Here is a 21,660-nt window from a genome sequence, read left to right as displayed (position 1 = left end):
AGATTTCTCTGATCCCTGGGTATAGCCTGCATAGTGCAGTTGGGGAACCAGAAAACATTATTTGTAACCACTAGAACCTGGGACCTACCTCTACAGTGGGAATCCGGATAGAGAGTGAGAGGAGATCAGGGAGTTAGAGTTTACCAAACTGAGTTGAATGAACAACCCAGAGGAAATCAGATCTGAGCCCTTTGGTTTCAGAGCTTCAGAATTCCAGTAAGATGCTGATCTGCAATCTGTATGCAATTGAGGCATAGGCTCCACAAAGAGAAGTTGACAGTGCTCTATTACCATCACACGGGAAGTGTCCACTGCCTCTGACAATGGCGTTCTACTTTTTACTAAGGGTTTCTGAAGCTGAAGATGGGAATTGGATGGTTCTCTGGAAGCCTAGCACATGGCCAGTCTGCCACAGACCCTGTTTCCCAAATCTAAAGATCAGTGCAGAAACCTGCTTCTATTGAGATATAGTGAACTAAATGTCAGCATTGGGTGAGTCAGACAGACGGACCTGATCTTGGCATGCAGTTCTTTTAACTTCTTCAGCCCCGAAAGATTTTACCCCCTTCCTGACCAGAGTACTTTTTGCGATTCGGCACTGCGTTGCTTCAACTACAATCGTGCGATATTGTACCCAGACAAAATCGATGTTCTTTTTTTCCCCACAAATAGAGCTTTCTTTTGGTGGTATTTGATCTCCTCTGCGGTTTTTATTTTTTGCGTTATAAACAAAAAAAAGTGCGTCAGTTTTTCAAAAAAAAAATTAATTTTTTTACTTTTTGCTATAATAAATATCCCCCAAAAATTATATAAAAAAAACATTTTTTTTCTCAGTTTAGGCCGATATGTATTCTTGTATGTATTTTTGGTAATTGCAATAACCGTATATTTATTGGTTTGCGCAAAATTTATAGAGTCTACAAAATAGGGGATAGTTTTATGACATTTTTATTTTTAATTCTTTTTTTATTAGTAATGGCATCGATCAGCAATTTTTATCGGGACTGCGACATTATGGCAGACACATCGGACATTTTTTACACTATTTTGGGACCATTGTCATTAATGCAGCGATCGATGTTATGAAAATGCATTGATTACTGTGTAAATGACACTGGCAGTGAAGGGGTTAAGTGTGTCCCAGGGAGGGAGGGATTCTAACTGTTAGGGGGCTGGGCTTTAACACACAGGACAGTGATCACTGCTCTCGATGACAGAGTGATCTCTGTCCTGCCACTAGGCAGACACTCATCGAGCCCGCGGTCACGGAGCCCGCAACAGGCGCGCCACCACTTCTTAAAGGGAACGTACCTGTACGCCATTCTGCCAACGTACATTGGCATGCGCTGGTCGGCAAGCGGTTAAGTAATATTTTAACACTCCTTGGTGGTTCAACTTCATGTTCTAGAACAGTGGTCTCCAAACTGCAGCCCTTTGCTTACCTTTATACAGCACTTGGGGCATATTCCTCCCATTGATATGAGACACTATTCTGCCAACTGACATCAACAGTGAGGCACCAGTTATCCCATTAACACCTACAATGGGGCTCTATTACTCCCAATGGTACAAACAGGGCACTATTACTCCCCCTAATACTAAATGTGGAGAGGTTTATTCCCCCTGATGCCAGGAAAATTTTCACTCCCGCTCGCCACAGTTCATCCCCACACAAGTTTGAAAGATCATAAACTGGCCCTTTGTTTAGAAAGTTTGGAGACCCCTGATGTAGAAAAACTTCAGCAATAAGCAACGTTGGGTGTAGATGATCAGAGTTCTCCCTGAAAATGACAGGTTAAAGAAAGACATCTGCTCATAGACTAGTGCTTGAACCTTGGATGGTCAATTGTGCAATTTGCCCAGTGAACTAAATTTGTATGCATGTCGTTAATAGCTTCCTTCCCTCTACTCCAGTGAAAGCATGTTTGTGTATGGCTAGCGTAAAACCATTAGTTCTTTTTCGCATCCTGTTTTTCCTGGCATGTATGAAAATTCACATTGCTTCTTAGTTGCCATTGATGCATAGCAAGTCATTTGCAGGATACCTAATAAAATACTAACTTATCTGTTGTTTTATAGGAACGTCAGTGCATCATCCGGTACTGGATGGAAAACCTCAGAGCTAAACATGGAGAATCTCTGCACAACATACACTTCCTAGAGGGCCAGCCAATCAGTGAGTACTGCATGGCAATCTACATGAAACAGGGTCATTGATAAACTTGTAAGGTGTAAACAGACATTTCATAAGGCACTTTTAGAAAGTATTCTTTTTAAAATTGTGCTTTGCAAACTTTATTGTACATATTTTAATTGTTTTCATTCACTACAGAATCTTTGTGCACATTTTATAATAGCCAAATTAAAGCAATTTCTGATTGAAATGGAATGCCACCCGTTTTTAGGATAGAGTGGGAGGGCTCAGGTCTTAGTATGGAATGGAATGCCCCCCACTGTGGAGATTTCTGTTCTGTTCCTGGTGACAGGTGATTACCAGAACAGGAAGTGAATGAGAATATCATTAATAGGAATAAGCTTGCATAATAATAAAAGGCAAAAATAATACACATGGGCAAAAAGAAGGTGCTTGATTAGTTTGTATGTTGAACTAAAAACAGCAAATTGTAGCTTCAAGTTATATTCCAAAGCAGCAAAATACATATTGGCTGCTGCATACCTTCACTGTGACTTTATTTCCTGCTTGCTCCCCAGGAGGCCTCTTCTCCAGGTGAGCATTTAACAGCCAGGAATAATGCATGCTAAAAGTTACAAGTATAGGGTAACTTCTGCCTTTAAGTGCAACTTATCCTTAGAATAGTATTAAACCCTAAGCATTTTTTCTTTTTATCTTAAAAGAGAAGTATGGAATTTAGAAAAAAAAATGATGATCACCTAGTTGGATGCAGCATCAAACCCCTGCTGGCTCTGCATGGAGAACTGAGCGATCAAAGACCGCTGATCCCTCAGCATTCCGTGAGCAGAGAGCTGGAGACTGTTGGTCTCCATCACTCTGCTCTGCCCCTCCAGCACTCGAGTGTGGGACTGTGGAGAGGTAAGGAGAGGCTGACTCTGATTCTCAGTGGATCACTGACAGGCTGAGCCAGGTACCAGTCCAGGCTTCTGGGCAGATCCCCACCATATGGCTCTGTGATGTCAGCTGGCAGAGGGATTCAGCCCATTGATGGCTGAAAATGGATCACGGGCGTCCAGAATGAATTGCACTCCTGTGATCCATTGAAGTATAGCCAAAATGGCTTTGGCCATACTTCTCCTTTAACACATTGGGCACAATAAAATAAACATTCCCCAGTAAACATATAGTTAACATTCTTACCCCAGCACTTAGTTTACAACTTTCAATGCTGCTGGCACCTGCTCTCTGTGAAAGGAGTAGCAGAGGAATGCCTTGCTATGCTGTCTATGCTTTCTATCGATACACACAGCGTAGGGAGACACAACTCTAATCCCTGCATGCTGCAACAGAAAGAAGCCACTGAAACAGGAAACTGGCGCCATATTAAACGGGAACATAGGCAGGGATTAAAAAATTAAGAAGTTGCATTATCTGTAAGTGATTAAATCAGCTACTGAAAATGTTTAAGAATGACGGTTAAATATCACTTAATTCGATTTGTCCCATGTGCTACAAACTACCTATGACTTTCAGTTACAGTCAGATTAAAATGAATTTAGCAGGCATATTTGCAAATAAGTGAGTAAACTACTCTACTATAGCAAGAAAGGGAAAATAAAAATGTAGAGAGAGGACACAGAAGAGTAAAATCTACAAAAGAGTGCAACAAAGCCAACAAAACATGTAAGAAAATAAGAGATGTTTTCAAATATGTTTCAAGTATACACAAATTAAGCCAGATCTCAAGAGACACCTGTCCATGCATGGCAAAGTGATTGTGTTTTCAGTAAAGGCACCACACTCTATACTCGCCTTGCCAGTGGACCCTCACTTCTGCTTCCTCAACAGCCAGCTTTTAAATGATTGATCCAGGGAGTGCATAGAGGCAGTAAGAGTGCCATTGCCTCTGTCATGTGCATTGCTTAGGCCTAGTGATTGGCTTCTAGACCAGAACATGGTCACGGGTAAGTGGTCAAATTCAGGGGGAGGCAGGTGGTTACAGGGTAAGGTAAATGCCCGTAGGCCAGGATTAGGCTTTGCACACACTAACACTTTGTCCTGCATGAACAAGTAGAGAGTGTCTGTTTTAAGCTGCACCCCCCCTTAAACAACTCTAATTCCAAAAAAAGTTGGGACGCTGTGTAAAATCTACATAAAAACAGAGTACAATGATTTACAAATCTAGTAAACCTATTTTATTCACAATAGAAAACATATCAAATATTTAAACTGAGAAAATGTACAATTTTAAGGAAAAAAAAAGGTAATTTTAAAATGGATGGCAACAACATGTCCCAAAAAAGTTGGGGCAGGGAAATAAAAAGCTGGCAAAGTAAGTGATCCTAACAAAAGCTGGAAGAACATTTTGCAACTAACTACAGGGCATCCTAGAGCATCAGTGTCTCATAAGTAAATATGGGCAGAGGTGCACCAATCTGTGAAAAGCGGAGTCTTAAAATTGGCCAACAATTTCAGAATAACATTCCTCAACATAAAATTGCAAGTATGTTAAATGTATCATCTACAGTACATAATCTCAAAAGATTCAGAGAATCTGGAGAAATCTCTGTTTGCAAGGGACGTGGCTAGGGCGCAAGATTGGATGTCCAGGATCTTCGAGCCTGCAGACAAAATTGCATTAGAAACGGGCATGATTCTGTGATGGCCGTCACTGTATGGGCTCAGGAATACTTTAAAAAAATCACAAATCATTACATTCTGTTTTTATGTTGATTTTAAAGAGTCCCAATGTTTTTGGAATTGGGGTTGTAGACCAGAGGAACTTTGTTACTATAATTTTGTTTGCAAAAGGAGCAATTATTTCAGTTAGAATGAAAATACAGTTTGTAAAACGTTCATATATTGTATATTGTCTTGTTAGCAATATCTTCTACTGTATGGCCAGAAATTTAATAGGACATTTTTTTTCAGTCCCCAACACACATGCTTCTTATATTTTCAGATTCAGATTTACTACTTCAATATATCTCTCTTATTTCACAGTCCCAGAACTAGCAGCCCGTGGAGTTATCCAACAGGTGTTTCCTGTTCATGAACAGAAGATCCTGAGCCGGCTTATGAAATCATGGGTCCAGGCAGTGTGCGAGAGACAACCCTTGGGTAATTAAGTACCTTGTGTTTCTCTATGAATATATAGTACATGGAGTAGAAGGTTAATGTGCTTTCTGTCAGAAATGTATTTTGTTGTAGTGGTCAAAATTTAGTAGCGGTTGATTTAGGTACAATTATTAAAACCACTCCTTTGCCACATCCGTAAATATTCATTGAAATTAGGAAGAAGGAAAAACCCAGGGGCCAGGCTTTAGAGGGAAATTGGACCTCATGGTTTAAATACATATTTTATTTATAAAAAAAAAAAAACTATAAAATTTACACATCGAAACAAGCCATTAAAAACATGTAAATGCAGAACATGGCTAACAAGGACCCAATACTTATGATATGTTATATGATATCAAGTGAGTGAGCCCCTGTGCATCAATGCGTTTTGCTGATCCGCTTCTTCAGGACACAGGAAAAGGGGAAATTATTATTATTATTATAATACAAGTTTTATATAGCGCAAACCGTTCGCCCAGCGCTTTACAACATGAGGGCAGACATTAGTTACATTACAATTTGGTACAAGAGGAATCAGAGGGCCCTGCTCGTTGGAGCTTGCAATCTAAAAAGGAAGGGTCAATTGATATAAAAGGTAATAGCTGTGGGGGGATGAGCTGATGGAGGGAGTAAAACAGTGTTAGTTAGAAGCAGGATAGGCTTCTTTAAAGAGAAGAATTTTCAGGGATCGCCTAAAGGTGGATAGATTAGGGGACAGTTGGACAGATTGCGGTAGGGAGTTCCAAAAGATGGGAGAAGCTCTGGAGAAATTCTGGAGACGAGCATGGGAGGAGGTGACAAGGGAACTAGGAAGCAGGAGCTCTTGGGATGACTAAAGAGGCTTGGTTGGTATTTTGGGACTAGGTTAGTGATGTAGCTGGGGGCAGAGTTATGGATGACTTTGTAAATTGTTAGTACTTTGAATTTTATTCATTGAGTAAGTGGAAGCAAGTGGAAGGATTGGCAGAGAGGGGTAGAGGACACTGAAAGGTTGGTAAGGTGGATGAGACTTGCAGCGACATTCATTATGGACTGAAGGGGGGATAGTCTATGTAAAGGTAATCCAATGAGGAGGGAGTTGCAGTAGTAGAGGCGAAAGATAACCAGGGATGAATTAGAAGCTTGGTGGTGTCATTAGTTAAAAAGGGCTGTGTTCTGGAAATGTTGCGGAGGCTAAGGCAGCATGATTTGGACAGGGATTGTATGTGGGCCTGAAAGCACATTTCAGAGTCTAAGGTTACCCCTAGCACCCTGGCATATGGGGAGGGACTGATAGATGTGCCATTGATCTTGACAGAGAAATCGGGGGAAGGGGCACATGGGGGAGGAAATATTAAGAGCTCAGTTTTAGATTCAGTTTGAGGAAGTGATTTGACATCCAGGCTGATATGTCTGTTAGTAGATCAGTGATGTGTGAGGAGATTGATGGGGTGAGCTGAGGGGCAGAGAGATAGATTTGAGTGTCATCAGCATATTAAATGGTAGTGAAAGCCATGGGAGGTTATCGGCTGAACCAGGGAGGACGTGTAGCTCGAGAATAGTAGAGGTCCAAGGACAGAACCTTGGGGGACCCCAACGATAAGAGGAGTTGGAGAAGAGGACGTGGAGTTGTACGTGACACTGAAGGTGGTATGAGATAGGTAAGATTCGAACCAACGGAGAGTGCAGCCATGGAGACCAAGCAAATTGAGTTTTTTGAGAAGGAGGGGGTGGTCAACTGTATCAGAGGCAGCAGAAAGATCCAAGAGTAAGAGTATGGAATAATGACCGTGGTTTTGGCTGTTAGTAAGTCGTTTGTGAGTTTTAGGAGGGCAGTTTCTGTGGAGTGCTGTGTGCGAAATCCAGACTGAAGGGGATCAATAAGGTTATTCTCAATGAGGTGGTCACTCAGTCGGTTGTAGATTAAACGTTCAAGGAGTTTGGAGGCAAAAGGGAGTAAAGAAGTAAATGGAAGAAAAACACGCCTCACTTGGCTGGGTCAGAATGTGCATGCATTAAAGTCTCCCTAGATGTCAATGGTATGCCAAAAATGAAGAGGATTGCAGTTACAAGAGAATATCCCTGAGAACATCCTTTGGTTCAAATAACACATGGGTCATCCCAGATGCACCAGTGGTGGAAGACACACTCCAGTACAGATTAGCTATGGGGGGGGTTGTTTCAGAAGACTGACAGCCAATGGTAACCCTGCAATTATAGGGGACTTTGGTGAGAGCAGGCCCCACCTATGGGTTCAGGTTGTAAGGTAAAGGAGGGTGACTGTTCCACCAGTCCTGCAAAGCCAATCCATAGGCTACTGTAGGTGACCCCAGAGCTTAGTGTAAATGTAGTGAAGGTCTGCTGATTTTCATCGTCCAATCACGTGCAAGCAAAAATGTTTTTGTTTTGTTTTTTTCATTTTCCTTGCACCTCATTGAGTATACTTCACAAAATGAAGCTTCACCAAAATTAGTGCATCTGGATTTGCAAAGTGCAGTCTATTTGCCTGTAGTAAATCAACCCCATAGTGTCCTTAGAGATCAGAATAAAAACAAAGAACTGCGTTCCCTGGAAGGATGTAATTAAGGATGAGCTCAGGCATGTTTGCAAACCGCATGCGCAGAGCCCTCCAGGAAGTCGGCACTGCAGAGCGCTTATCAGCAGTGAGACATTGTCTCGAATTCACAGCTGCAGAGATCGGGAAACGTCTCACTGCTTGTGATTAGCGCTGTGTAGTGCCGACTTCCTGGCGGGCTCTGCATGTGCGGTTTGAAAACACGCCTGAGCTCATCTTTAGATCTAATAAGATTACAAGCCAGTCTCTATGAATCTTGCAGCAATGTAGAGCATATGTTTATGGGATGTATAGTACCTGTGCATGCATGTCAGTCTAGTCTGGCTTTCTAAAATGGCAGCATATGTTATGTTTTGGCCACTGTATGATGTATGGAATAATACACTGGCATTCCTTGTACAGCAGCATGCAAACTGGTGGCAGGAGTTGCAGTGCTAGGAACCAATCGGGGCTGTTGAAGTATACTTGTTCTGACAAAGACTGCACTGACAGAGCAAGATCTGTAGTGACCTCATTAGTCTGCTTCACTCTGATTGTATGCTGTGGGCAGGGAGATGACCAAAGCTGTATTGTATAAATGCAAAATTGAGTTTTACTGGCTGTACAATCTGTCAGGGCTGTGTAAATCTTGGGATTGACTGCAGAGAAAAACAAATATTTTGACAGTCCCCATATATATATATATATATATATATATATATATATATATATATATATATATATATATTTGAACTTAATTCTAACTCAATTTTATTACATTTAAATTGTCTATTAACCACTTCAGCCCCGGAAGCATTCGGCCCCTTCCTGACCAGGCCATTTTTTGCGATACGGCACTGCGTTGGAACTTTCTTTTGTTGGTATTTGATCACCTCTGCGGTTTTTATTAATTGCGCTATAAACAAGAAAAAGCGACAATTTTGAAAAAAACACAATATTATATAATAAATATTCCCCCCCCCCCCCCCCCCCCCAAAAAATGTCTTCATCAGTTTAGGCTGATATCTGGATGTTTTTGGTATATAAGCGTATATTGATTGGTTTGCACAAAAGTTATAGCGTCTAAATAGGTGATAGATTTATGGCATTTTTATTATTTTTTTACTAGTAATGGCGGCGATCTGCAATTTTTTATCAGGACCACGACATTGCAACGGACAGATCGGACACTTTTGACACTATTTTGGGACCACTGACATTTATACAGCGGTCAGAGGTAAAAATAGCCACTGATTACTATATAAATGTCACTGGCAGGGAAGGGGTAAACACTAGGGGGCGATCAAGAGGTTAAGTGTGTTCCCTAGGTGTGTTCTAAGGGGGATGGGACTGACTGGGGGAGGAGACCGATCGGTGTTCCTACTTAGTAGAAACGCGCGATCTGTCTCCTCTCCTCTGATAGAACCGGGATTTGTGTGTTTACACATACACAACCCTGTTCTTGTTCTGCCACAAGCTATCACGGGTGCCCAGCGGACATTGCGCCCGCTGGGCATGTGCATCGGCTCTGGGGACACGCATCGCGTGCGTGGGCCTGCTATGACGTCTTAAAGGAGTGACATATAGCTACGCCGATTTGCACATCCGTGCCAACCTGCCGCAGTATAACTTTGACGGCTGGTCGGCTAGGGGTTAAGAAAGAAGTATGGGATTCCAAAAAAAAAACATTCATACTCGGGTGGATGCAGCATCTGTCCCCTGCCACCTCTACCTCTACACCAAGAACGAAGCAATCGAAGACCATTGATCGCTCAGTTCTCTTCCGTCCTGCCCCTCCGGCTTTCACTGGAGCGCTGGGGCTGTGCAGGGGGTGGGAGCGACTGGATTGGGCTCACAGCGTCGCACAGAGAGTTCAGCCAGCTGCCTATCAGGCGTCTGAATGGACCAGCTTTGTGATATCAGCCAACAGCAGACTTTAGCTTGTTGTCGGCTAAATTTGGGTTACAGGAGTGCACTTAATTCTGCACTAGGAGAAATATGGCAAAAAGAGCTTTGGCCTCACTTCTCTTTTTAAAATGTATGATCTTAGAGAGTAGTGATGATATCTGATGTCAGTTCAGTGACATATACAGGATATCACCCCAGTGAAATGTACAGGCATACCCAACTTTTAAGTACACAATGGGGTTTATTTACTAAAGCTAGAAAGTGCAAAATCATGTATACTCTAAGAGCAGCAACTGTACTAATTTAATAGGCAATTTGCTAAATAAAGGGGCTCTTTCTTTTAAATATGGTATGTTTTAGAAAAGAAGGCATAACTGTCAGTGCTGGTAAAAAATAACTAGATTTGAGGACTTCTGTTAACCACTTCCCGACCGCCGCACGACGATGTACGTCGACAGCATGGCACGGGCAGGCATATTGGCGTACATGTACGTCCCTGCCTTCCCGCGGGTCGGGGGCCCGATCGGGCCCCCGCCCGGTGCCCGCGGCGGTCGGTATTCGTTCGGGAGCGATCCCGGACGAGGGGACGGCCATTCATTCATGGCCACCCCCTCGCGATCGCTCCCGACGAATGAAAATGCTCCGTGACATCACTTCCTCTCCTGTAATGTAAACACAGGAGAGGAAGTGATGTAATCTCTCCTCCGTGTCGGTATTTTTCGTTCCGACACCGAGGAGAGAGGATCGGTGAGTTGCACCAACACGACACTACACAGTAGAACATGCCAGGCACACTCACACCCCCCCCTTCACCCCCCGATCACCCCCCCAATTACCCCTGCCCCCCAGTCACAGTGACACCAATGTCATTTATTTTATTTTATTTGCATTGGTGTCATTTGTGACTGTAATAACTGTTAGGGCAGTTAGGGTTAGCCCCCTTTAGTTCTAATGTACCCCCCTAACCCCCCCAATAAAGGTTTAACCCCGTGATCACCCCCCGTCGCCAGTGTCACTAAGGCTGGGTTCACATTGCAGCGGTTTATGAGAACGAATGTGATTCGCACTGCAGTGCAAATCACATCCGATCTCTGTGCGATTCGAGTTCAGCCATTCGCCGCACCCGCCACACCCGCCGCAAATTCGCACGGAACCCTTTTTTTGGTCCGCAGCAGAATGGGATCGCATGGGTGTTCACACCATGCGATCCGAGTTTGCAGATCGCACTGCGATATGCGAACTGATCTGGGGGTGTCATTAACATTTCACTGACACTCCCAGCAGTTCGCATAGGGCAGTGTGAACTGCCGCCGGGAGGCATGCGATGCGGGAACCCGCCGCGGATTCGTGGCGTTCCCGCATCACTCCAGTGTGAACCCAGCCTAATAAGCGATTGTTTTTCTGATCGCTGTATTAGTGTCACAGGTGACGCTAGTTAGGCAGGTAGGTATTTAGGTTCGCCGCAGCTTTTTATAGCGCCAGGGACCCCCATATACTACCGCATAAAGCCCCCTGATTGCCCCCTAGTTAACCCTTTCACCAGTGATCACCATATAACTGTTACAGGTGACGCTGGTTGGTTAGTTATTTTTTTATAGTTTCAGGGCACCCGCCATTTATTACCTAATAAAGGTTTAACCCCCTGATCACCCAGCGGGTGTCATTTGTGACTGTAATAACTGTTAGGGCAGTTAGGGTTAGCCCCCTTTAGTTCTAAGGTACCCCCCTAACCCCCCCAATAAAGGTTTAACCCCGTGATCACCCCCCGTCGCCAGTGTCACTAAGGCTGGGTTCACATTGCAGCGGTTTATGAGAACGGATGTGATTCGCACCGCACTGCAGTGCAAATCACATCCGATCTCTGTGCGATTCGAGTTCAGCCATACAGATAGTATGGCTGAATTCGTGTCGCACCCGCCGCAAACTCGCACGGGACCCTTTTTTTGGTCCGCAGCAGAATCGGATCGCATGGGTGTTCACACCATGCGATCCGAGTTTGCAGATCGCACTGCGATATGCGAACTGATCTGGGGGTGTCATTAACATTTCACTGACCCTCCCAGCAGTTCGCATAGGGCAGTGTGAACTGCCGCCGGGAGGCATGTGATGCGGGAACCCGCCGCGCATTCGTGGCGTTCCCACATCGCTCCAGTGTGAACCCAGCCTAATAAGCGATCATTTTTCTGGTCGCTGTATTAGTGTGACAGGTGACGCTAGTTAGGCAGGTAGGTATTTAGGTTCGCCGCAGATTTTTATAGCGCCAGGGACCCCCATATACTACCGCATAAAGCCCCCTGATTGCCCCCTAGTTAACCCTTTCACCAGTGATCACCATATAACTGTTACAGGTGACGCTGGTTGGTTAGTTATTTTTTTTATAGTTTCAGGGCACCCGCCATTTATTACCTAGTCTCACTAGTGTACCCCTAAATTTAGGGGTGTCTACTTTCCAAAATGGGGTCATTTGGGGGGGGGTTTGTGCCATCTTGGCATTTTATGGCCTTCAAAACTGTAACGCCCTTAGAAAGCCTGAAGGCGGTGCTTGGTTTTCGGGGCCCCGTACGCGGCTAGGCTCCCAAAAAGTCCCACATATGTGGTATCCCCGTACTCAGGAGAAGCAGCAGAATTTATTTTGGGGTGTCATTTCACATATGCCCATGGCATGCGTGAGCAATATATCATTTAGTGACAACTTTGTGAAAAAAAAATAAAAAAAAAGTTTGTAATTTTCCCGCAACTTGTGGCAAAATATAAAATATTCCATGGACTCAACATGCCTCTCAGCAAATAGCTTGGGGTGTCTACTTTCTAAAATGGGGTCATTTGTGGGGGTTTTGTGCCATCTTGGCATTTTATGGCCTTCAAAACTGTAATAGGTAGTGAGGAGTGAAGTCAAATATTTACGCCCTTAGAAAATCTGAAGGCGGTTCTTGGTTTTCAGGGCCCCGTACGCGGCTAGGCTCCCAAAAAATCCCACACATGTGGTATCCCCGTACTCAGGAGAAGCAGCAGAATTTATTTTGGGGTGTCATTTCACATATGCCCATAGCATGTGTGAGCAATATATCATTTAGTGACAACTTTGTGAAAAAAAAATAAAAAAAAATTTAAGTTTGTAATTTTTCCGCAACTTGTGGCAAAATATAAAATATTCCATGGACTCAACATGCCTCTCAGCAAATAGCTTGGGGTGTCTACTTTCTAAAATGGGGTCATTTGTGGGGGTTTTGTGCCATCTTGGCATTTTATGGCCTTCAAAACTGTAATAGGTAGTGAGAAGTGAAATCAAAAATTTACGCCCTTAGAAAGCCTGAAGGCGGTGCTTGGTTTTTGGGGCCCCATACGCGGCTAGGCTCCCAAAAAGTCCCACATATGTGGTATCCCCGTACTCAGGAGAAGCAGCAGAATTTATTTTGGGGTGTCATTTCACATATGCCCATAGCATGCGTGAGCAATATATCATTTAGTGACAACTTTGTGTAAAAAAAGAAAAAAAAATTTTTTTTGTCATTATTCAATCGCTTGAGGCAAAAAAATAAAATATTCAATGGGCTCAACATGCCACTTATCAATTTCCTTAGGGGGTCTACTTTCCAAAATGGGGTCATTTGGGGGGGTTTTGTACTGCCCTGCCATTTTAGCACCTCAAGAAATGAGAATAGGCAGTCGTAAACTAAAAGCTGCGTAAATTCCAGAAAACGTACCTTAGTTTGTAGATGTGACAACTTTTGCGCAAACCAATAAATATACAATTATTGACTTTTTTTTTACCAAAGACATGTGGCTGAATACATTTTGGCCTAAATGTATGACTAAAATTGAGTTTATTGGATTTTTCTAATAACAAAAAGTAGAAAATATCATTTTTTTTCAAAATTTGCGGTCTTTTTACGTTTATATCGCAAAAAATAAAAATCGCAGAGGCAATCAAATACCATCAAAAGAAAGCTCTATTTGTGGGAAGAAAAGGACGCAAATTTTGTTTGGGTACAACATTGCATGACCGCGCAATTACCAGTTAAAGCAGCGCAGTGCCAAATTGTAAAAAGACCTCTGGTCATTTACCAGCAAAATGGTCCGGTCTGAAAGTGGTTAAGAAGTGCATGATAAACTACTCTTTGTGATAAATGCATATTTAATGTATTCATTTAGCACGCCTCTCATACATACAACTAACAACAAAGATGGCCCTATTCCTTGTACAAAGAAACCTTTTCTTTACAAATACTAACTGGTTGTTTTAAATCAGTGGCATTCTTCTAACGAGAAACTGTTATATGATGCTATATACAAGCATACTCCACTTTTAAGTACACAATGGGGTATATTTACTAAAGCTAGAAAGTGCAAAATTAGGCTCACTTTTGCATAGAAACCAATGAGCTTCTAACCCCAGCTTGTTCAATTAAGCTTTGGTAATAAAACCTGGAAACTCATTGGTTTCTATGCAGAAGTGAGCCTGATTTTGCACTTTCTAGCTTTAGTAAATAAACCCCATTGTGTACTTAAAAGTGGGGTATGCCTGTACATTACAAAAATGGTGAAACAGTAAATTACTACTGTTAGCTTGTGTTTTTTTTTAACGGATTTGTCCGTATTTGTGATAACATGCTATGCTGCTCCACACATCTGATTCAGTGCCAAGAGCCATAAATTATGATTTCACTTAGCCCTTTTTCACACAAGGCGGGTTTCAGGCCCTACAGCACTAAAAATAGCGCCTGAAAAAAACCGGCCCCTTTCACTCCAGTGTGAAAACTGGAGGGCTTTCACGCTGGAGCGGTGCGCTAGCAGGACGGTGAAAAAGTCCTGCTAGCCGCATCTTTGGAGTGATGAAGGAGCGGTGTATTCACCGCTCCTAAATGGCTCCTACCCATTGATATCAGTGGGGCAGCGCCGCTATACTGCCAACAAAGCGCTGCTGCAGGGCGATTTTAACACTTTTCCGGCTGCTAGCGGAGGTTAAAACTGGCCCGCTAGCAGCCAAATACCACTACTAAAACGACGGTAAAGCAGTGCTAAAAATAGCGCCGCTTTACTGCCGACGCCTGCACCGCCCCAGTGTGAAAGGGGCCTTACTGTAGATCTTTACAGCACCCAACTTCTGTAAAAATGTAGGAAAGCATGTGTTCACAAACAAAAACACAGGGGTGAAAAGCTGAAGAAAGTGGGCTTCAGCACAGATCCCGTTAGCTGAGCCCTTTTCATGACACCTGATATGCCTGCTTTGATCTGTCTATTGCACTTGGTGCCCAGATCAATTCCTATTTGGAAGACTGCCTAGAAAAGGAGAGAACTTTAGATTGGTGGGACCCATGTTAAGGGTTTGCCCAGCGACAAAGAAATTATTAGTTTATAATCTTATTGGTAGGTTTATTTTAACAGCGAGAGACAGAAAAACAACAAAAGAATGCAGAAAAATGCATTTCAACAAAGTTATAAATTGATTTGCATTTTAATGAGTGAAATAAGTATTTGACCCCTTCGTAAAACATGACTTAGTACTTGGTGGTAAAACCCTTGTTGGCAATCAGAGGTCAGATGTTTCTTGTAGTTGGCCACCAGGTTTGCACACATCTCAAAAGGGATTTTATCCCACTCCTCTTTGCAGATCCTTTCCCAGTCATTGAGGTTTCAAGGCTGACGTTTCGTAACTTGAACCTTCAGCGCCCTCCACATATTTTCTATGGGATTAAGGTCTGGAGACTGGCTTCTTGAGCCACTCCTTTGTTGCCTTGGCCATGTGTTTTGGGTCATTGTCATGCTGGAATCCCCATCCACGACCCCTTTTCAATGCCCTGGCTGAGGGAAGGAGGGTTCTCAACCAAGATTTGATGGTACCTGGCCCAGTCCATTGTCCCTTTTGATGCAGTGAAGTTGTCCTATCCCCTTAGCAGAAAAACCACCCCAAAGCATAATGATTCCACCTCTGTGTTCGACAGTGGGGATGGTGTTCTTGGGGTCATAGGCAGCATTCCTCCTCCAAACACGGTGATTTGAGTTGATGCCAAAGAGCTTGATTTTGCTCTTATCTGACCACAACACTTTCACCCAGTTCTCCTCTGAATCATTCAGATGTTCATTGTCAAACTTCAGACGGGCCTGTACATGTGCTTTCTTGAGAAGGGGGACCTTGCGGGTGCTGCAGGATTTCAGACCTTTACTGCATAGTGTGTTGCCAATTAATTTCTCGTGACACTGGTCCCAGCTGCCTTAAGATCATTGACAAGATTCTCCTGTGTAGTTCTGGGCTGATTCCTCACCGTTCTTGTCATCATTGAAACTCCACGAGTTGACCTTGCATGGAACACCAGACCGAGGGAGATTGAAAGTTATTTTGTGTTTCTTCCATTTGCGAATAATCACATCAACTGTTGTCACCCTCTCACCAAGCTTCTTGGTGATGGTCTCGTAGCCCATTCCAGCCTTGTGTGGTCTCCAATCTTGTCCCTGACATCCTTGTACAGCTCTTTGGTCTTGGCCATGGTGGAGAGATTGGAATCTGATTGATTGCTTCTGTGGACAGGTGTATTTTTATACAGGTAACAAACTGCGATTAGGAGCACTCCTAATTTTAGATTGTTACCTGTATAGGAGCCAGAAATCTGCTGATAGGGGATCAAATACTTTTTTCACTCATTAAAATGAAATCAATTTATAACTTTTTTGAAATGCGTTTTTCTGGATATTTTTGTTTTTATTCTGTCTCTGACTGTTAAAATAAACCTACAATTAAATTTATAGACTGGTCTTTTTTTTTTTTCCTCAGTGGTCAAATATATAAAATCAGCAGGGGATCAAATAATTTTTTCCTCACTGTATATAGCCAATAACATAATAGGGGGTGATTCGATAGGGCATTTGCGTCCTAATTCTGGAGATGTTAATGTAGTTGGTAGCCTTGCGACAAATTCAAGAGACTCTGGGACGTTTTCATTTTTAGTATTAATGCATGCAACAAATTCATGTAGTTCTTTGCAACATTCTTTATGTCTGTCTCTAGTGTTGCAACAATTTTCCCCCCCAAAAACATACCACCATATCGTTGATAAAGAAAGTAAAGGTAAATAAGACCCTTGGCGTAAATTGTGTAGTATGTGTGTGTGGCATCTTTGAGAAAATTCTGCAACAGATTCATATACACCTTACTGACCTATATCTGAATCTGTTACAAGCTGGGCTATTTGTCATGCAACTGCGAGACAGATTTCTAATGAGTATCTACAACACTCTTTATAGATTTCACAGAATGTATTTCAAATTGCTTTCACCATTTAAAATATGTACACCATTCTAAAACCTAGTGGCATCAATCATCTTATCAAAGTTGTTTTGCCTAAAGTGTATGTCCAGACACATTCTTATTTTCAGTTATTGATAGAGTGATGGATTAGAACCTCTTAAAAAAAGTTTTTTGTTTTCTGGGACTTCACTAGAGATCTTCTCCCGCACCACTTATTTCACCTTTTTATTTTTTTTTTATTTTTCTTAGTAGAGTAGGGGAGACTAGAACTACTGTAAGCTTTTTATTGATGTATGTGTCCTTGTTGCAGATTTTTCCCATCACATCATACCAGGTAAGGTCGGGTTTAGTGGCGGCCCGTGCATTGAGGTTGCGCGGGCACAGACCTCATTTCCCTGCCGACGCCTCCCTATCCATGCACCTGGCGCCTTTCAGGATGCCGGACACATGGATTCCTATGGCAGGGGTGGGAGGGGTTTTTTTTATTTTATTTTTTTGAAGGACATGATTAGAGCCAGAGACTCTAATCGGCTTCAAAGAAGGGTGGGCTCAGGGAGCATAGAGTGCCCATAGCGAATGAATTTTCGCTATTTTCACACTACAGTTCCTCCCGCCATTCAGGAAGCAGGTTGGTAAGACCTGTTCCTGATTGGTCAAAGCGCCAGGCAAACCTATTGGATGCCTAGTGGCTCTTTGGTAAGCTGAGGAAGCATGAGAGGAGCGGACACCTCTGACGCTGCCAGAGTTTGGAGGAGAGTGGAGACAGAGGATGTCAGTCTTCAGGTAAGTGCCTGACCTCCCATGGGGGTGGGGGGTCTAGAGCTGTGAGCCCCACAAGTGACAGCTGCGAGCCCCAAAGGGGGTGTGTGCAAGTGCCACCAGCTGCGAGCCCCGAGCACGCGTGGGGGGGGGGGGGTTGGGTGCAAGACGTTTAGTGCTTTTCTCTCCAATTTTTTTGTTGCCAGCGTAAATGGCTGCATACGACGGGGCACAAGTGGCTGCATACGACGGGGCACAAGTGGCTGCATACGACGGGGCACAAGTGGCTGCATACGACGGGGCACAAGTGGCTGCATACGACGGGGCACAAGTGGCTGCATACGACGGGGCACAGGGAGGCTGCAATTGATGGACACAATGAGGCTGCAATTGATGGGGGGGGGGGGTTCAGTATTTTTCAGTTTTGCACCCCACCTGACGCCACTGACTGGGTTCACACTGGTACGACACAACTGTTGTACAACTGTCATTTAACTTTGCCCTGAGACATCGGTCCTACTTCGGCCTTACCTATGCTGGGCAGCACAGTGGTGTAGTGGTTAGCACTCTCGCCTAGCAGTAAAAAGGGTCGCTGGTTCGAATCCCAACCACAACACTACCTGCCTGGAGTTTGCATGTTCTCCCTGTGCCTGCGTGGGTTTCCTCCGGGCACTCGGGTTTCCTCCCACAGTCCAAAAACATGCAGGTAGGTTAATTGGCTTCTGTCCAAAATTGGCCCTAGTATATGAATAGGGACCTTGGATTGTGGGCTCCTTGAGGGTAGGGACTGATGTGAGTGTGCAATGTACAGGGATAGGGACAATTGTAGACACTCACTCAGGTTGGACTAGTGTCTTTATTCAACCTTACTAACTATGTAACTACTTCCATCTGACTTGAATGAACAGGATAAAATTTTGCTCTGACTTTGAGATAGTCCGACTTGTCCTTAGACCAGTCAAAACAATCCCAGTGTGACATAAATTTCTTTTTCTGCTTCTGTAATCACCATTTCGGATGTCACAAGTCGGATGATTAGGACTTTGATCTGACTTTGATCCGACCTCAATGATATTGAATGGGCTGAAAACGGCTCAAGGTCAGACCAAAATAGTGCAGGAACCTTTTCTAAAGTTGGACCAACTTGTATCAGACCTGTTAAGACAGCTCTCATAAGGAACCATTGATTTGTACACGTCATGCAACATGTGAGCCCAAAGTTGGAGCATACATCGCACCATTGTGAAGCGGGCCCTAAACTATTACTGGGTCAGGAAGTGAGGCGCATCTTTAATGGAGCCTCAGATAGCTTAAAAAAAAACAGACAAGGGTTGAAATCCTTCTGCACTCTCTCCCAAAAAAATTAAAAATCAGGGCTGGACATACACTTAAACCACTGTAGACTCATTGAGGCATTTTTGGAAAATGCATGTTTGATGAATATATCTGAGGCATTTCAAAGACAAGCTAATACTCGCAGAAAACAAAAGATTATGCCAGGCTAAAGAACATAAATGAACAATGACATTTAATTGCAGAAAGTATTGTATTTATAATGCTATAAAAATCCTGTGTAAGGATGACCCTGCATTTCACGTTCAGTGACCTTGTTAATTAAAACACATAAATGGTAAAAATGTAAAATATATTCATTTTCTCGTATTTCAATTTCAGATAGCTTATATTGTATTATCATAATTATTAAAATGACTATTGTTTGCTGATGTTATAAAATTAACTTTTTAAAAGTGTACTTTTTGGTGGTATGTTTTGTAATATATGTTTATTTTCTGTACAGATGAAATCTGTGAGTATTTTGGAGTGAAGATTGGCATGTATTTTTCGTGGCTTGGATTCTACACATCATCATTGGTCTACCCTGCTGTCTTTGGAATGATGCTCTGGTTTTTCACTGAATCTGACCAGGCAAGGAATAACATTTTGCACACAAAATACATGGCTGAAAAATCTCAGCAAAAATAGCAAGGTTAAATAAGGGATACTGTATGTACATATGATTTTAGACTCAATGAGCAATAACATAATATTTTTTTTTAGAAATTACCCTTTTGCCTCCCCTGTACAGTTAAGACGAAAATACGTCACTTTCAGTGTTTTATTATCTTTGCGTCTTTAGCTCTGTGTTTCAAAGAGACCTCAAAATCTGTTTTTGGAAGTAAAAAAAATCTTTAGATGGTCAAACAAACCATCAAAAGCATCATTATTTGGCTAGATAATGCCATTCTTATGTTTATCTGGCTTGCTAAAGATCTAAATGTATCTAATAGTATCTAATTGAAAGGGAAATTTAAAGCTAAACTTCAGGGAAAAAAAACAAACATTTATTATATTTTTCTTGTACCAACCATAGCTTGTCCATAATAACTGATCATTTTACTTATACTCATACTATTCTCCTGCCAAATGATTGTATGTGAACTACTGAGAGCAAATGCATATTGCCAATGTGCAGTGTGATGGGTTGCCTCGCTGTCCCCCTGTAGTCTTGGAGTGGAAGTAAACCCTGATGGGTTTTACTTCCTCTTTTGCTCACTGCAAAGCCTGCAAATGAAAAGCATAATGGGTTAGTATTTATGTGCCACTTACCTGCAAAAGAATCCAGCGATATCCCCTGTGTAGGCAGCATCCATCTTCTGGCCCCTCTTCATTCCGGGCTGCAGACTCCAGCTCTGATTCGTCGGAGCCGCGTGATGTCATTCCCGCGCATATGCACAGGAGCCACGATTAATGGCACAGGCTACGGAAGAAACGACACTTAGTTTCTTCCCTGTGCATGCACCATTGGAATTTTCGGCAGACTACAAATGAAATACATCCTAAATGGCGCACGTTTAGGAGATATTTCCACTACCTATAGGTAAGCCTTATTCTAGGCTTACCTATAGGTAGAAGTCCAAAAAGTGGGTTTACAACCACTTTAAGGAGAAGTCCAGCCAAAGCTCATTTGGTTGCACTTATCCTAGGGAATCACAGGAGTGCAGTTTGTTCTGCACTCCTATTATCTGTTTTCAGCAGACAGCCGGCTAAAGCCCGCTGTTCGCTGACGTCCCAGGCAGGGTGGATTTGATTTCAATCAAGTCGATTTAAATCACTAGTAAAAAGGCTTCATTTAAATCAACTCGATTTTTAAATCATAATTCTTAAAACACGGCTGTCATCTCTGTCCCACGTTGGCTCCTCCTCTGACCTGCTGTTGACTCATTGACAGTACCATTCACTTTAACAGGACGGCTGGTAATGTCAGTGACACAACAAGATGAGGGACGTGGTGGCAGCAGTTTAGTGGATGCCCATTAACAAGTGCTGCCATGATGGATCTGAAATGACCGGTACTCTTTAAATGTAAGGCCGCGTACACACGGGCGGACTGTTCGCCCAACTTTGTCCGCTGAACAGTGTTTGGGCGGACAGTCCGCTCGTGTGTGGGCTTTCAGCGGACAGTTTCAGCGGACAGTTTGACGAACAAGGTTTTTCGGAAATTCCGTAAAACTGTCCGCTGAAACCTTGTTTCAGCGAACAGTCCGCTCGTGTGTAGGCTTGTTCGTCAAACAAAGTTGCGCGCATGCTCAGAAAGGATTTTCACGCCGAAAGTTATAATGCAGTGTATAGGACGTCGTATTTTTCGTCCCGTCGTACGTGCCGTTCACGTCATCGCGCACGGTTTCAGCAAACTGTTCGTTCGTCGTGTGTGGCCATGTCCGTCCATGCTAATTTTGAGCGGACTGTTTGCCGAAACTGTTTGGCCGCGTACACACGGGCGGACTGTTCGCCCAACTTTGTTTGTCAAACAGTTTCGGCAAACAGTCCGCTAAAAATTAGCATGGACGGACATGGCCACACACGGCACTTTTTGAGCGGACTGTTTCAGCGAACTGTTTGCCAAACAGTTCGCTCAACTTTTGAAATGAACGGACTCGCCCACGTAAGGCGGAGGCAAATCCG

General features: G+C 43.1%; 1 protein-coding gene across 5 annotated transcripts in view; it reads left to right on the top strand.

Annotated features, from left to right (window-relative positions):
- ANO8 (anoctamin 8) overlaps window positions 1–21,660 on the top strand; it is a 150,336-nt gene that overhangs the window by 66,857 nt on the left and 61,819 nt on the right. For all 5 annotated transcript variants that reach the window (XR_013272187.1, XM_077475424.1, XM_077475425.1 and 2 more), the window contains exons 5-7: window positions 2,080–2,176; window positions 5,138–5,254; window positions 19,496–19,623. Coding sequence is in view for 4 of the 5 variants with exons in the window: in XM_077475424.1 (XP_077331550.1) it covers window positions 2,080–2,176; window positions 5,138–5,254; window positions 19,496–19,623 (342 nt within the window). In the remaining variant the exon portion in view is untranslated. The remainder of the gene's footprint in view (window positions 1–2,079; window positions 2,177–5,137; window positions 5,255–19,495; window positions 19,624–21,660) is intronic.

Source organism: Lithobates pipiens, unplaced genomic scaffold, assembly GCF_037356315.1.
Source record: "Lithobates pipiens isolate NorthernLeopardFrog02 unplaced genomic scaffold, aLitPip1_a1.2 Scaffold_13, whole genome shotgun sequence".
Lineage (NCBI taxonomy): Eukaryota > Metazoa > Chordata > Amphibia > Anura > Ranidae > Lithobates > Lithobates pipiens.
Note: the sequence above shows the minus strand (reverse complement) of the source record. Positions and strands in the feature narration are given on the sequence as shown.